The sequence below is a fragment of the Lacerta agilis genome, chromosome 1 (genome assembly GCF_009819535.1).
Source record: "Lacerta agilis isolate rLacAgi1 chromosome 1, rLacAgi1.pri, whole genome shotgun sequence".
Classification (NCBI taxonomy): Eukaryota; Metazoa; Chordata; class Lepidosauria; order Squamata; family Lacertidae; genus Lacerta; species Lacerta agilis.
Genome location: NC_046312.1, coordinates 89358941 through 89373602, shown reverse-complemented (window position 1 = coordinate 89373602; position 14662 = coordinate 89358941). Strand labels below are relative to the sequence as shown.

General features: G+C 41.4%; 1 protein-coding gene across 10 annotated transcripts in view; it reads left to right on the top strand.

Annotated features, from left to right (window-relative positions):
* The window catches only part of SEMA5B (semaphorin 5B), a 333647-nt gene that overhangs the window by 179139 nt on the left and 139846 nt on the right, over nt 1-14662 (top strand). For all 10 annotated transcript variants that reach the window (XM_033162647.1, XM_033162615.1, XM_033162631.1 and 7 more), the window contains one exon: nt 7554-7756. In XM_033162647.1, the coding sequence (XP_033018538.1) occupies nt 7585-7756 (172 nt within the window). In that variant the 5' untranslated portion in view covers nt 7554-7584. The remainder of the gene's footprint in view (nt 1-7553; nt 7757-14662) is intronic.

The following is a 14662-nucleotide window of genomic DNA, read 5'->3' as shown; positions in this document are numbered from 1 at the left end:
CCCACAGCGCCACCCGTGTCCCTAAGCATCTGGTTAGGCTTGTCTAAATAAGAATGTTTCAGCAAGCTCTAAAAAGATCACCATGGAGACACCTGCTAGATCTCAGTAGGTCCTTAATACTATAGAACAGGCATGTCCAACAGGTAGATCGTGATCTACCGGTAGATCACTTGTAGATCATTGGCTCTTCCCAAAGAAGCTGAACAATTGTGGCTCCCCTAAAAAAGCTCAACATTTTACCTCCTCCCTGAAAAAACTCAACAACTTTGACCCGAACCCCCGCAAAATAGGCCTTCCTCCTTCCTAAAAAAAGCTCAACAACTACTTTGACCTGAACCCCCCCAAAAGGGGGTAGATCACTGCCAGTTTTTAACTCTGTTAGTAGATCGCAGTCTCTTGGGAGTTGGCCACCCCTGCTATAGAATCTATATTGTAGATCCCCAAATGCTTTCTCTGTGAAACATAGTCACCCCACCCCGCCCATCTCCCCATCCCACCCATCTCTTTCCCCCTTTTGTCCTAATGTCTCAACAACCAAAACTGATTTGTAAAAGTGTTACATGAAAAAATATGAGAGAGACATTGCACACACCTTTGTAAATCAAGAAAATCTTTAATAAAAAAATACTTTAAAAAAATTCCACCAAAGAGAATTGCGCTCATCAAGAATTTTGTATATGTTCTTGTGTGGATGCCAAATTCTGCTTTGTATAGACAGCACCATTCATTTCGACGGAAGCAGAAGTTTTGTGCATGTAAAGGAAAATGCATGTAGATTGACTTCCTCTGTTTAAATGAATGGGGCAGCCCTTGTAGTCTGGGTAAGCATGTGCAGAAATTGAAGTTCTTCTGTTCATAAGAAATCACTTGATTGCAGTGACCAGAGCTTCAATCCATGTAAAGACTTGTTTAAGGGCTTTCTGGAATTGTTGCCATGTGTTGGATAGCATATGGAAGCCTAGGCATCCTGGGTCTTGCCAGTGCCTGGATGGGAGGCATACTTGAAATCTGGTGTGAAACACTGATTTGGGTTACATAATGGAACAGCACTGCAGCATAAACTCATTCCATCCAGGGTGTGTGTAGAGCATGCCCCTAAGGAGGATGGGGTGCTGAGGGAGCTCGCACACACCACAGTCTCTCTCCGCTCCCAGGATGGAGCTGCTGCTGGATGTGCACGCGCTGCAGCCCAGGAGAGTGGGGGGCAATGTTGCCGTCCATTCTCCTCTCTCCGCCTCGGGGTCAGGCTTGACCCGGGAATGGAGTTGCGGCTGGTGGAGTTGGGCACAAGGAAGCTGCCTGTCTTTGCAGCTCCCTTGTGCGCCAGAGCCAGGCTCTGATTAGAGAGCCTGTTGTGGAGGTGCCTAGTCACGCCCCCTTAGAAAAACACGCCCAGGGCCACGGTCCCCTCAGCCCACCCCCACACTATGCTGCTGCTGGGATATAAATCAGTGTATGTAACAAATACTGTAAATAATCTTGTTGCCTTAATTATTGTTGTCTGAAATCTCAGTAGGGTTAGGCTTCAGGGAGCCATGTTCTGGGACCTAGGTTGCTGGCTGCCTGTCTATGTAGGCCAGATCAGGTGTAGGATCTAAAATGGGCAGGGTCAACTTCCAGACTTCCAGAACTTCCTTCCATGGCAAGGAACAAGCAGTAGGTGGGTTGTTGAAATTGGGAAAAATCAAGGTCCAGAGTGGCAAGCAGGAACTCAGCAGAACTACAGGCTAGAGAAATGAATTGCAAGGACTAAACACTTTCAGGTGTAAGGATTGGGTTGGCCTTTGGAGTCAGTTTACTGGATTCATAGGTAAGCTATTACTGCACCCTTGAGGTCCTTGGCTTTGTCATTTAGTTTTCCTGGTTTGCAGTTGGATCAGAGGGTTGATGGCACAGGAAACAAAGCCCTGAAGCCTGAAAACTGGAAATCCCAGTTTAATATTGGTAAATATTATGTAGGTCCTGCCTGTACAGGAAGATGGGAACAGATACTGTCTCCTTAACAACAACAATAATAACCACTACATTACATTTAAGCACTTATTTTTCTGTGTCCTGAGTGCTCTGCAATGGTGCTTGAATGTCTCAAAGCCTTTTCTGGAGTGTATTGAAGCAGCTAAAGAGTCTATATAAACGATGCCGTTTACAAGGCTTTTTGTATCAGAGAGTTGATTAAATGAGCATAATACGAATTTCACGTCATGTTGCTTTTAGCAGGTTGCTGTACTTTGATATCAATAAGAGGCTCAGCCATTGTTAATTATAACAGCATTGGCTGCTCAATATTAATAATAGGTGTTTTTTTTTTTTTTTTTTGCTTCAAGGTGGTTCTTGGAAATTTCATGAAAAGCAGTCGACCTAACATTTTTCTAGAGGGGCTGACATTCCAAGGGCCAATTCACTCTTTACCTATAGCTACCGTAGTTGTGCATAATTAGCAGCTCATGTGAGCAGTCTGCATGGGAAGGGGACATATGCTATGCCGCAGATCAGCTTTGTAAGCCAGGATTTTTATTTTGGGAGCACAAACTGTTTATGGAAGTTGATCCAAAGAATTGTTTACATTACTTCATCATTCATATACTGCTCCTGAACTTTTAAGTGGGAGCCTTTGGTTACAGACTGGCTTTGCCAAGACAGTTGTTTAACTAAATTGCCTAATAGTTTTGTTGCTCTTGATAATATCCATTTTTATTGTTCACTGTATTCTTATGTTCTTCAAGAACACTTGAAAAGTGAACACTGTAAGCTTATCCACACTTACCTTTCTTCTGCTCATTCCAGGCACAGTTCTTGATTTAAAATCTGCTCTTTAAAGCTCAGTTGGAGCAAATGTAAATCCATGGGAAACCTGAATTGACATTTGCTCTGGACTATTCTCCCAACCCCCAGTTTACGGCCATATAGTAAGGAATCATTACTGTTCTCCTTGCTTCTCTAGATTCCCAAGTGATTTCAGTGGCATAGTTAACCTCAGCTTGCTACATGGATAGGTAGCTATAGACAACTACCTGCAGATGGCACCCATTGGAGGCATTAAGTCTGCTGGGGATTGCAAGTGGGAAGAGTGCTGTTGCATCTGGGTTTTGCTTTTGGGCTTCACGTAGACATCTGATGGGCCACTGTGAGAACAGGATAGTAAACTAGATGGGCCATTGGCCTAATCCAGTTCTTCTTACGTAGTTCTGTTGCATCAGTTTGTAAAATACAGCATCTTATATACGAAGTTTGTCTCTAGTCTCTTCTCTAAAAGATTTACTACCTTTTTGGGGGGTGGGGAATCTTCTGTGTCAAGCCAGTTGATTAGATGTTCTCATCTTCCATCTTTTGATCATGGAAGTACAGCCTAATTCTACATGCAGAATCCTTTTTTCATTAAAATAATGTTTCCAGAAGAGGAAAGATTATGGTTGGCAGTAACACATTACTTATTTATCCTTTTTTTGGAATTACTAATTAGCCTATGGAAGCCTGGCAGGGGGCACTATAGAGAAGAAGTGTCTTATTGTTCATAAAGCTATTCCTAATTCTTCTGAAGCTTTCGCTTTAGGGGCAAGTTGTTTGCCTCCCTTGTCTCCAGAGATTATTGATGGCCACCTAATGCATCTGATGGAATTCATTTGACTGAAACATTTCTTCCAAATGAAGCTGATAAGTAGTTATCTGATACAATTAAAAGATTGTGTGTGTGTGTGTGTGTGTGTGGGCAGGGAGCTAGCAAATAGGAAAGCCTAGTTTAGCACTAGCAAATGCAATAGGGAATGTTTCGTTAACAGCAAACCAATCATGTTTACATGCCTCTGTGGAGCTGTTATTTCTGCATTGTTTTTATGATGCAGACACATAAGAAACCAATGGCCAATTCTCACTCTCCAAAGGGAGTGTCTCATGTGACCCAAGTGGCTCTGATGCTCATGAGGAGCTTAGAGCAACTTACCTGGAAGAGGTGGTAGGCACTACTTTGCTCTCAGGTCTTCATGCAGAGACTGGACAAGCATATGTTTGTAATGCTCTCCCTCTGGGATTTCCTGCATGGAGCAGGTGCTTGGCCTACAAAGCTCAATCCAACTATTCTGATCAATAAGTAACATTGTATACGTGTTTAGTCCATGCTGGGTTATGACACAGTATGCAGGCAATGTTTAGTAGTACTACTACTACTAGTAGTAACAACTTGTGGTGCTCTAGCTGAGATGACCCTCCTCTCCCCCAGTTGCTACCATAGGGCAATTCAAGTACCATCTTGTCCTTCTTGTGAATTTTGAAGGATAGCTATATTTCAGTTTGTGTCTTAATTAGGTTGACTTGCATTAAAATGCAAAACAAATTTCTATTCCTACTTGATTAAATTGTTCACACACAGTTCTATTGCAGTTTGAATCCTTCCGTTAAAGTGGTCGTGCAAGCGGTTCCAAAAGTGGAATAACACATCTTGGATTTGATTTCACCAGTCTTGTTTGTAGCATGAGGGTGCAAACACATTTTGTCTGTGTTGACCATATTGGCACTTTTGTACCCAACCTATAATTTCTGAAGGGCTTTCAGAATGCAGCACTATTCAGTAAGTGAGCTGAAAGAGAGGTCCTGGCTGCAGTGTTACAATCTAATAGACAGAAAGGCAGGGAAGCAGAAGGAATACAATAGGAAAGGAAATGAAGGAGAATTAGCTTCCATGTAAAAGCTGGGGAGAGAAGGAATGTGTCTTCAAAAGGGGTATTTATAAACCAGAAACCCAGGGAGGTTTTCTAATATCAGGAGGCAGGGCACTCCAGAGGATGAAGAATAACAAGAGTAAAGGAGATGCAAACACGAGATAACAAACCAATGAGATTATTTTTGCTTGATAAGAAGGCAATAAAATGAAGCGAAGTAGATAAGTGATAAGAAAGCAGAAAGATAAGGAGGGCAAGAAGACTTTTATAAGCTAAAAGAAGTTCGAATGGAATCCTGAATGGAAATAGAAGTGAAGTAGAGCAGGTTACATGATTAAAAAGAGCATCAAGAAAAACCAAGCAATTTTAACCAGAGAGGAATGGTTGAAGATAGGTCTGTTGTTTGGGGAACTGTGTTTTGGGAATTACGAAGATGCAGGGTGGTGCTGTGGTTCACTTACAGCAGGAAGACATGACAGTGTGGTGCTGAAGAAACCCAGCCTCAACCTTTCACTCAGCCATGAAGGTTATGGGGCAACTTTACTGGATAACTGCTCCACCCCACTCACAGATAGCACAAGGTGAACAACTTTGCTGGGCTAATAGATAGATAGATAGATAGATAGATAGTTGAAGAAAACTTAGTACATTTGCTTTTTCTGTAAGTTTGAATGTCGAGTTGTCCTTAAAAACTCCTGCTTGTTTTACTTTGTTCTCTACAAATGAAACTAGAAAGACCAAAATAAATACTGAAGGGGTTTGAGCTGGCCTCTCAAAGGTTTTTATAAGCAGGTGCGTTGTCTGTAGACCACTTGGAAATTGAACAAAACTTTTGGAATGCACACCACACCCAGTACTATCTCACGTAGCGCTGATTTAGCTCCGGCAATGCCTTGATTCACAGCTCACTACAGTCAGAGTGATGCCTTCCCTTAATTTTAGTAGCCCTCGGTGTCAGGCCAAGTTCCCGTGGTGCCTGATTATATAGGCTCTTTCTTAGACACAGCACTTGCTGAAGTCACTAGACATTCACACTGAGTTTCCCCTCTCATTTATCACAGTCTGTGGAGAAAATTTTAATTTGAGCAGCATTCTTCCCTCCCCCCACCTCCAGTTTCAGTGAGTGGGGACTTGGAGTTGTAAAGTTTAACTTCTTCTGAACTGAACTGGTGATGATGACTGCACTGAGAGTTTGAGGAGTCACAGCTTAGTTTTATTGACAATATTCTTAAAAACAACAACACCAAAAACTCGTCCCTTGAAGTACATAGTCAGCAGCAACATATGCCTTCAAAAATATTGTGGCTTTCTTCTTATTGTTTCTTTAAAAGGAGTCTAATGTCTTTGTTGCTGTTTGTACTGGCGCGACTTGAATAATAATCACGTTTGACAGTCTGGTAGGCCTTTCAGTTACATTTGGTTTGTCAGCAATTAATATTGTGGACCCCAGGACCATTCTGCAAAACTGGACAATATATGCCCCAACTGAATTTGAGCACTCTTTCAGATAATCTCTTTATAGCACAATAAATGTGAAACTGATTCTGGATCCAAAGATTTTTCTAAGTAAATATGATGTCTCTGTGTGGAGATATTGGCACTTTTCCAGTACTTGTCACTATATATTATTACTCAGACCTCCCACCCAAGTTTTCCTGTGCCTTCCTCAGTTAGTACTCTTATTGCTAAAGTGAGTGTTGTGTGGGAAGTGGTTGTGTGTTATCAGGGTTACACACTGGATAGCGCCTTGTGGGTTTACTTGTGACAAGAACACAACTACTTGCCACTGTGCCCTGTAAACCAGTTTTAATGGTTTTACTTGCTGTGTGATTGTATTTCTGGAGTGCTCATCAAGTGTCAAATGTATTTTTCTGTGTTTTAAAAACCGTACCAGAATTTGCAAGTCTGCCCTCACCTCCTACACTCTATTGCTATTTCAGGAACCTTTACTTGAGACTTCTTAGTATTTTCTTATTCTTCAAACTTCCTTGCTGGCTGGCTATGCACAGCCAGTTCTAGGTCACCTAGTCAGCTTCACTTTACCCATTCTCAGACGCCAACAATTCCATCATTTCTGTCTCCCTGCAGAGAGTCTGTTCAAAACTGTTATATGAGGACGGGGGACTACAGTACAATTGTATATGATGGTTTTTCACTTTTGTGAAATAGTCCCACAAGTCTCTGTCAAGTCTGGAAAAAGTGTTGGATCTTAAAGAACCGCAAGCAAAGTTCTGTTTCATAGAATGGGCTTCTCACCTCCTGCTTTTCTCCCTGCAGCTATTCTCCAATTTCTGATTTAAAATGGTTCGGCGAGTTTTAAAGTTCATGAAATGGTGGTGATGGGCAGTTTTGCCTGTTGCTCACTCTGTCATGAGCAACATCCAGTAGTGCCTATGAAACTTGTTCTAACACATTTTTCATGGCAAAATGTACATAGTAATGAATATAGGAGTGAGTACGCTGTCTGAGAGGGAAGTATTATATTTTTCCAGGTCCAAAATACTATGTTTTGAGAACTGGGAAAGTACTCCCCTTCCTGTGCCTCCATAAATATGTTTTGGAGCAGATTTGGGGGTGATGCAGGGTGTGGGTGGGGGGAGAGGGGAAAATCCCATTGCACTAGTGCTAATGTCTGCCCATTACAAAAATTTAGCTGAACATTTCCAATTGTCAATAGTAATGCATCCTTGAGAGACACTGTGTACTTGTGGAATAAATGATGGTCTTGTCACCAAAGATCTAATGTCATATTGACTGTTCTCAGTGCTGCTGTTTTGAACATTATTGCAAATTGTTACTCATCATGTGGGCTGGTTTTGAGTGAAAAAATAATATCACCTGTTCATTTAGTTTTTTTTTAAGAGATCCACCTTTTACCTAATTTATTTCTTTATATTTCAGGTATCTTCTGGGGCCCTACCTTGGACGCTGAATGTGCAGCACGTCTTCAGTCATGGTTGTTTCAAGATTAAAGGCTGTTCCACTATCATTGCCAAGCCTTTTCCTTCTCACTTTTCACCTCTCTGCATCGCAGAATATCCTGGTTTACTCTGAAGATGAGCAGCAGTGTTCAAGAAGAGAGCACCCAATGATTTCTTTTGAAGGTGGGAGTCCTTCCCTTTTGATCTCTGCTCTGGTTTGAGAATAAGCATTTTAGGTGGATTTGGATTGTCACTTCCTCTCACAATGCAGTTTTCTAATGAGATGCAAGATGAGCTTGTTCAGTGGCATATACTGCTCACATATTTTCTACTTCATCTCTCGGGTTACAAAACCTGCTCTTCCACAAATTAAAATAGGAGTTTAGCAAACTTCTAATTGGTTTTCTTCTTTGTAAAGTTAGCATCTTCTATCTTTCAATGAAGCGATTGTCATTCTCTCTTGGTAGTATGTGGTAGTTAGATGGAGAACTGTCCTTTCAACCTGTATATTAAGGGGTATTTGGCAGAGATAGATACAAGGTCAAGGGATAGTGATTATTATTGGATAGTAACAGCAATGTTCAGGGCACTGAATATCTTGTCTTCTTGTGTTTTTAATCAGACATTGCCAACTGACTTTTAAAAAACATTTCTCCACAGCTTTAAGAGCTAGATACTTTCTTGTTAGTGAAGGGGAAATGGAAGAAAGAGACTCTTGAACCTGCTATGTAATGGTTCTACTTGGCCTTAATATCCATACAATGGTATTGCCTGTTCTTTTGTGGTTTTCAATATGCTGCCATTGAGGCACCCTCAAGCCCATTTTCCAGTTTTAATTATTTCTGAAGTGAAGTGTTGATTTTGCTTTCCCCCCTTTGGGATATGGAAGTGTGCCTGTAATTGGATTCTCCAATCAGGACAAATGAGTGAAGCTACTTATGACCTTTTGAGAATAGGAAGGAAAGGTTGAAAGCTTGCAGACCCTGCTGACTTTTTTTGGACGCATCTCCTGAGACAATCCTAGAAGGAAGTGAACTGCTCTTGCTGCATTTCACATATGTCAGCAGCCTGGTTTTTTTGTTCTCTTTTGTTCTGTTCTGTTCTTTTGTTCCATTACCTGTACTTAAATGGATTAAATTAAATTAGTGAAACCTTTAAGCTTGCAAAATAAAATGCCGGCTCTAACGTTCATCCTATGGAACCAGGAAATAAACCTTGATTTTTTTTTTTAACTGCTCAGTAAATTGGGCAATGTGCTTTATTGGGAAAGAGCAAAAGGCAAAACCCCTGGGACTAACCGAGAACCTGCTTGGCTGTTTAAACCATTAATGTAGTGACAGGCTTGTTTGAACGGAAGGCAAAGCTGAATTATCCTGAACGCACTGACATTTGTGGTTTAAATGGGATCAGGTTAAAAATGATTATTTAGATTTGTATTAATTTTGTGCCTCTGGTGAATATTACTTTTCTTTTGCTGCTCTGCTTTATGTTTTATTATTATTACTGTTCAGAGTTTTGTACATTTTTAAATTGTTTATGAGTTGCCTTGGGGTTCTGGAGAGGCTGGAAAAAATGTTTGAAATGGGTACATAAACAAACCAATAGAAGCAGTTTGTACAAACCCAAAGGCTGTTGCTAGAAGAACCGTTTATATTACGAACTAGACAGCCACAGCTAAATTGTACCTATGAGCTGCTGGATACCTCTAGCTTCCTTTGTTTTCTGGCTACAGTTCCAAATGATCAGCCATGGGAAAAGTATGATGTAGACTCTGTGTGGTGTTGTGCAGTGCTAGGAGCTTGTGGTAGGAAATTCCATTTGATCCCATTGAACACACATAGAGAGACTTGTGCAGTAGTTGCTGCTGCTTGAAATCCAGACAATGTTGGAAGTGATCCACATGGCACTGCTTCACTGTGGCTTAGATACCAATCAACCACCACACCATTGCTAGTTTGGGAGAACAGAGCCTCAGACACACCCAGGATGTTGAGCCCCAGCACTCTGGGCAGCTCAAAAGAGAATCCATCTGCTGAATAGAGATAAATTCAGTTTATCTTGCTACATTTGGATAGCTCACACGAGCCTTGATTTTAGGCAGAGCGTTATGGGTGGCGTAGAGGCTGAATCTCCACCTGAAACCCTCAAGGTCACAAGAACAAAATTGGTTACGGACTTTAGTCGTTCTTACTGTTTCTTAAAGTGTGAGTTGTGGTGCCAGACCAGCAAGCAAAGGATAACTCCCCCCACGGCTCTGTTTAGACCTGTTATGCTAAGACCATTCATACTGGCTACTTTTAGACATCACGATAATCTATGCTTAATGGTTTTTCTTTGAAAGCACAGTTGGCAAGTGAGTGGGAGCAACCAATCTTGGCTTAGTGTTATAGCCAAACTGAGGGTTCTTGACTTTGTTTATTTTGGCATGGTTTGTTTTGCTGAAACAAGCCATAATGACAAAGTCATGAACAAACAAGGCCTTCAGATCATGGTTTATATGGGGCAAAGCTAGACACAATTCCCAGGTTAGATGTACAGTACTGTAATGGTAACCCAAGGGTTGTGGTTTGTTGTTTCCACAGTAAACCATTATCTGTGGCTTGCTGTGACCTGCAAATGTAGCCCTTGTGTGCTTTATTTATTTAAAGCATCAGCACCTTGCCTTTCTATTAAAATGCTCAAGGCAGCTCTCAACAACAGTTAAAAATAAGTATACTATAAAAAAACTAGATAAAAGATGAGGAATCGGGTGATGGCAGCAAAAACTAAACTAAAAAACAAAACAAACAAACAAAAAACACCCAAGGAGCTGAAGCATCAACAGTTTGGCAGACCCATTTAAAAAAGAAATGTATTTGCAAGCTGGTGGAAGGCCACTGCGGAGAGGGAGCAGGGCTGGCTTCTTTTGAAGTTCAGGCATGACTAGCAAGAATGCTCTGTAGCTAGGGGAGCATAAGATACTGTCTTCCATGGAAAGTCCATAGGTCTATCTAGGTCAGAATTGCATTATCTGCATTGATTGGTGGTGGTTGGCCCTTCTTCAAGATTCCAGGGTTTCAGCTTGGAACTTCCTGCATGTGCAATACAGTATAGCCCTTCTTCGAAGTTTTGTATGGACTCTAGGTGTTAGCATAACACAAAACACAGCACTGTGATTAGGGGTGTTTGAACATGGGTGTTATCATAAGTAATCAAATGTAAAAAGTTTGTGAGAAGGCTTCTGCTTTTAAAACTGAGCAGTGTGAAATAAAACTTCTGTTCCTCCCCCCTCTCTTGCGGGTTAATCGGTTGCTTTTAATGAATGCATATCTTTTTCTGTCTTCACAAACTACTTAACTGCTTAGAAGTGCTGTGGGCATTCCTATGTGTCGATTACTGCGCCCGGCAATAATTAACTTGCTAGATTGTCAGCTTCTCAGAGTGCATGTTAATTTTATTTAGAATTTGTTAATTGAATTCCCTCTTGGAATTTCCCTTTTAGCCTCCATTGTTATTTAACAACTTGAGAGGAAATCTTCCTTTTAAGAGAGGTAGGAAAGATATAACTGGTATGTTCTCTGAGCAAGGTTTATTTAGAAGGGGAGCAGGTGGCAATCAAGAGAAGTGATTGATCAGTGTGATATGGCAAATTTCCAAATAAGTATTAAACTTTTTGTTCGTTTGTTTTAACCTAAGGCACATATTCCTCTATTAGTCATTAGTGGACTAAGGCTGCAAGCCTGTGCTTGGTTATATAAGCTCCATTGAAGTGAGACTTACTTCTGGGATTTGCCCCACAGACACAGGGAGAAGGGAGGGAAACACTGTAATCTCTTAAGTCTTCTTTATCTGGTTCCCATGAGGTGACCATCACTCACCACAAGCAACCAGGCGAGTCACTATTTAGAATGTCAGTGGCCTGAAAGAATGCTCTGGATTTTGTGCTTGAAACAAGCTCAAATGTTGTGATTTTTCAACGATATCTGACTCGGTAATAGCATCATGTTAGGTTAATTTAGTTGCTATATTATAAACAGTAGCAGGTTTTCGCTTGTTCTTTTCTGCATCAAGTGACTATTTTAATTTTGAAGGGACTGAAGGAAGACAGTGTGTGTTGCTTAAGGGGCCCTGATTCTTTTCTTTGCTTTAGCTCAGCTGTGGGGAACCTTTGCCCCTCCAGACGTTCTTGAACCACAACCACAACATCCATGGCTATTGGCCATGCTTGCTGGGGCTGATGGCAGTTGTAGTTCAGTAACAGCTGAAGCCACGCCTGCTTTAGATGCTGTGGTATGAATACGAGCCTTGCCCATAAATGATTAAAAGTGGCATTGTGTTCCAAACATGCAAGACACCTTTGTCCAGGTTTGCCCATAATTATGGTGAATGGTTTATTCTGCAATTGGTGTTTTAGTTCTGATAGTTAACAATGTATTCTGATTGTAACATCCCCTAGGACTGCTTTTAGCAGTGATGTATAGGCTATCCATATTCAAAATGAACGAATACATCTTGAGAATAAATATTGTTTTTAGTACGTTAGGTACTTGCTTAATCGGTTAAAGGCTAGGCTAAAAGGCCCTTCCCATTCACTCGGAGCTTATGAGAGGATGAAGGGAGCCCTGCATGATTTGCCTTCTCTATCCTGTTTTTTTTTTCCCTTGGCCATTTTGTTGTGTAAGCCTGCCAGTAGGGACTGCCCAATTTTAAGGTTAGTGAACCTTTTCTAAGTCAGTGTTTTTCAACCACTGTTCCGCGGCACACTAGTGTGCCGTGAGATGTTGCCTGGTGTGCCGTGGGAAAAATTACTTTATATATAGTCAATATAGGCACAGAGTTAATTTTTTAAACATTTTCTAATGGTGGTGTGCCTCATGATTTTTTTCATGAAACAAGTGTGCCTTTGCCCAAAAAAGGTTGAAAAACACTGTTCTAAGTAGTTCATGTTACGCATGGAATATGATAGAATTGGAGCTTTCTGGCATGCTCAGATCAAGGAGAGGAGAAGAAGATAGGGGGCATAGTGACAAGCAGTTTCACAGAGGCTAGGGATTTGGGTTCCTATGTACTACAGCAGTCAGGAACCTCCGTGGATTCCCCCCTCCCCTTAATGTCCACAGCAGCAGGGGAAGAGGATGCCTATGGGCTGTTTGGTGAGACTATTGCCCTTTCTGTGGGTCTACATTGGAAGGCACAGCCTTACTGGTTAACCTTGTCCTTTTACCAATCTGGAAACGCTATTAGAGCATGGATTTTGGCTAAAAATAAACCGACCATCAGCTGCTGCATTGCGCACATGCCTGGCAGTGTTGCAGGTTGTTTCAAAGAGACCCATGGGCTTTCCGTTATGGATTTCTTGCCCATTAATGAAATCCCATTGAATGTGAAAATGAAATGGGAGAAACTGGTGCTGATAATTTCCTGTTCTGTAGGGTTTGTTTGTTTGGAAAATGCCACTAATCAAGCCATAGATATTTGCTATTTTAGGAAAGCTGTGTTCCCCCCCTTTAAATGTTCTTTTCTTTGTCTTTAAAAGCAAGTACGGTATTTCAGAGTAAAAAAATCAGCACACTTTACAACTACAGAAACAGTATTTCTTTTCTGTTTGTCTGTCTTTGGAGTTTTTAGACACTTAGCATAAACCATGATGAGAACTAATAAAAATAAATCAGTGTGGTGAGCCAGAAAGACCTCTGGAATAAAAGACAGATCTGGGAAAAGTGCCCTTCATTCACAAAATGCTTCACATACAGAGAGTCGCTCACGAGCTAGAAAGAAAAGGAAGATTTTACGGTGTGAATTAAAGAGGGGAAGTGATTCAGTGTCTCTCATAGGAGGAGTGAAAGAGATCATTTCACAGAGCCGAGGCATAATAAGAGCCACCTCCAACTAAGGGGTAGGGGATGGGGAATCACAGGAGGCAAAACAGAAGCATCCAGAAATGGAGAAGAAAGAGTGCTAATGCCAAGGAAGACTATGTGTGAGAGTAAGCAGGCTATCGGTGAGAAAGAGAGGGCATATACATCAGTAGGAATAGTGTCCAGAGCTGAGAATGCCTGTGCAATTTAAGCCTGTATTTGCATCAGCAGAAATGTTAGCATTATAATCCTTAGTGATTTGGTTCATGATGCATCATTCCCTATTGAACACATAGAAAAAAATACTTTGTATGATATGTATATGTGCACACACACACGTACATATATACAGTATGCATATTTTCTGGTGTGTGCCTAGGATTTAGTTTTTTTTAAATCAGCTTAAATTTGTGTGTGTGCACCTTCTTTGATCATGATCACGAGCCTGCATTTCACAAAAGTATTTAAATAGATCTATAAAATGCCTATTTTGTACGCATAACATTTCAGGCTCGTCCTGGGGGAGGGGATGGGGGGTGGGTCCCTGAGAATCATAGTAGAAAGTATTGAGTATAGGTGTACCAGTGACTTGTCTGGTTATAATTCATGCTTGCCTGTGATTGTTGTGAGTCTTATGGAAATGCTGTAGGAGGCTGATCAGATGATTAAGGTGAATGGCAGGAAATTGGGGAGTTGGACTTAGATGAAACTGGGGAGAGTGTTAGTGGGATGGGGAATGATAAGTTGAGACCCGAAGAATTGTCTGACCCAGAGGAGAGACCCAGTGAGCTGGGAGGAGACCTGGATCCCATGGTGGGATATAGCAGGCTGTCAGAGGAGCGCTTAGCCCAAGTGACAGTGGATATCCCAAATTTGACATCACCCACTCTGGCGCTGCCTCTGGCACCTTCCCCTATCAGCAAACCTCAAACTTTTGCATGGCTGGAATGCAGCCTCCTAAGAGTTACACATATTACTCTGCCCACTTTTTGTGTCTCGCCACATCCACATTTGCTGAGGCTCTGCCTACCACTGGCATTGCAACATCCGAAAGGTTGCCCCCAGTGTTACCCTCAGGCTAGGAAACATTCCTGAATTAACAATAACTCCTGGGTTAAGCAATAAGAATGTGGCAATCGAATATTCAGTTACCTAACAGTAAGCCCCATGAAACTCAGATGTTTTTTGTAGATATGTATAAGATTAAAGTTAAAGGCTTTGGCAGTAGATGAGGAATGTGGCTATAAAATGG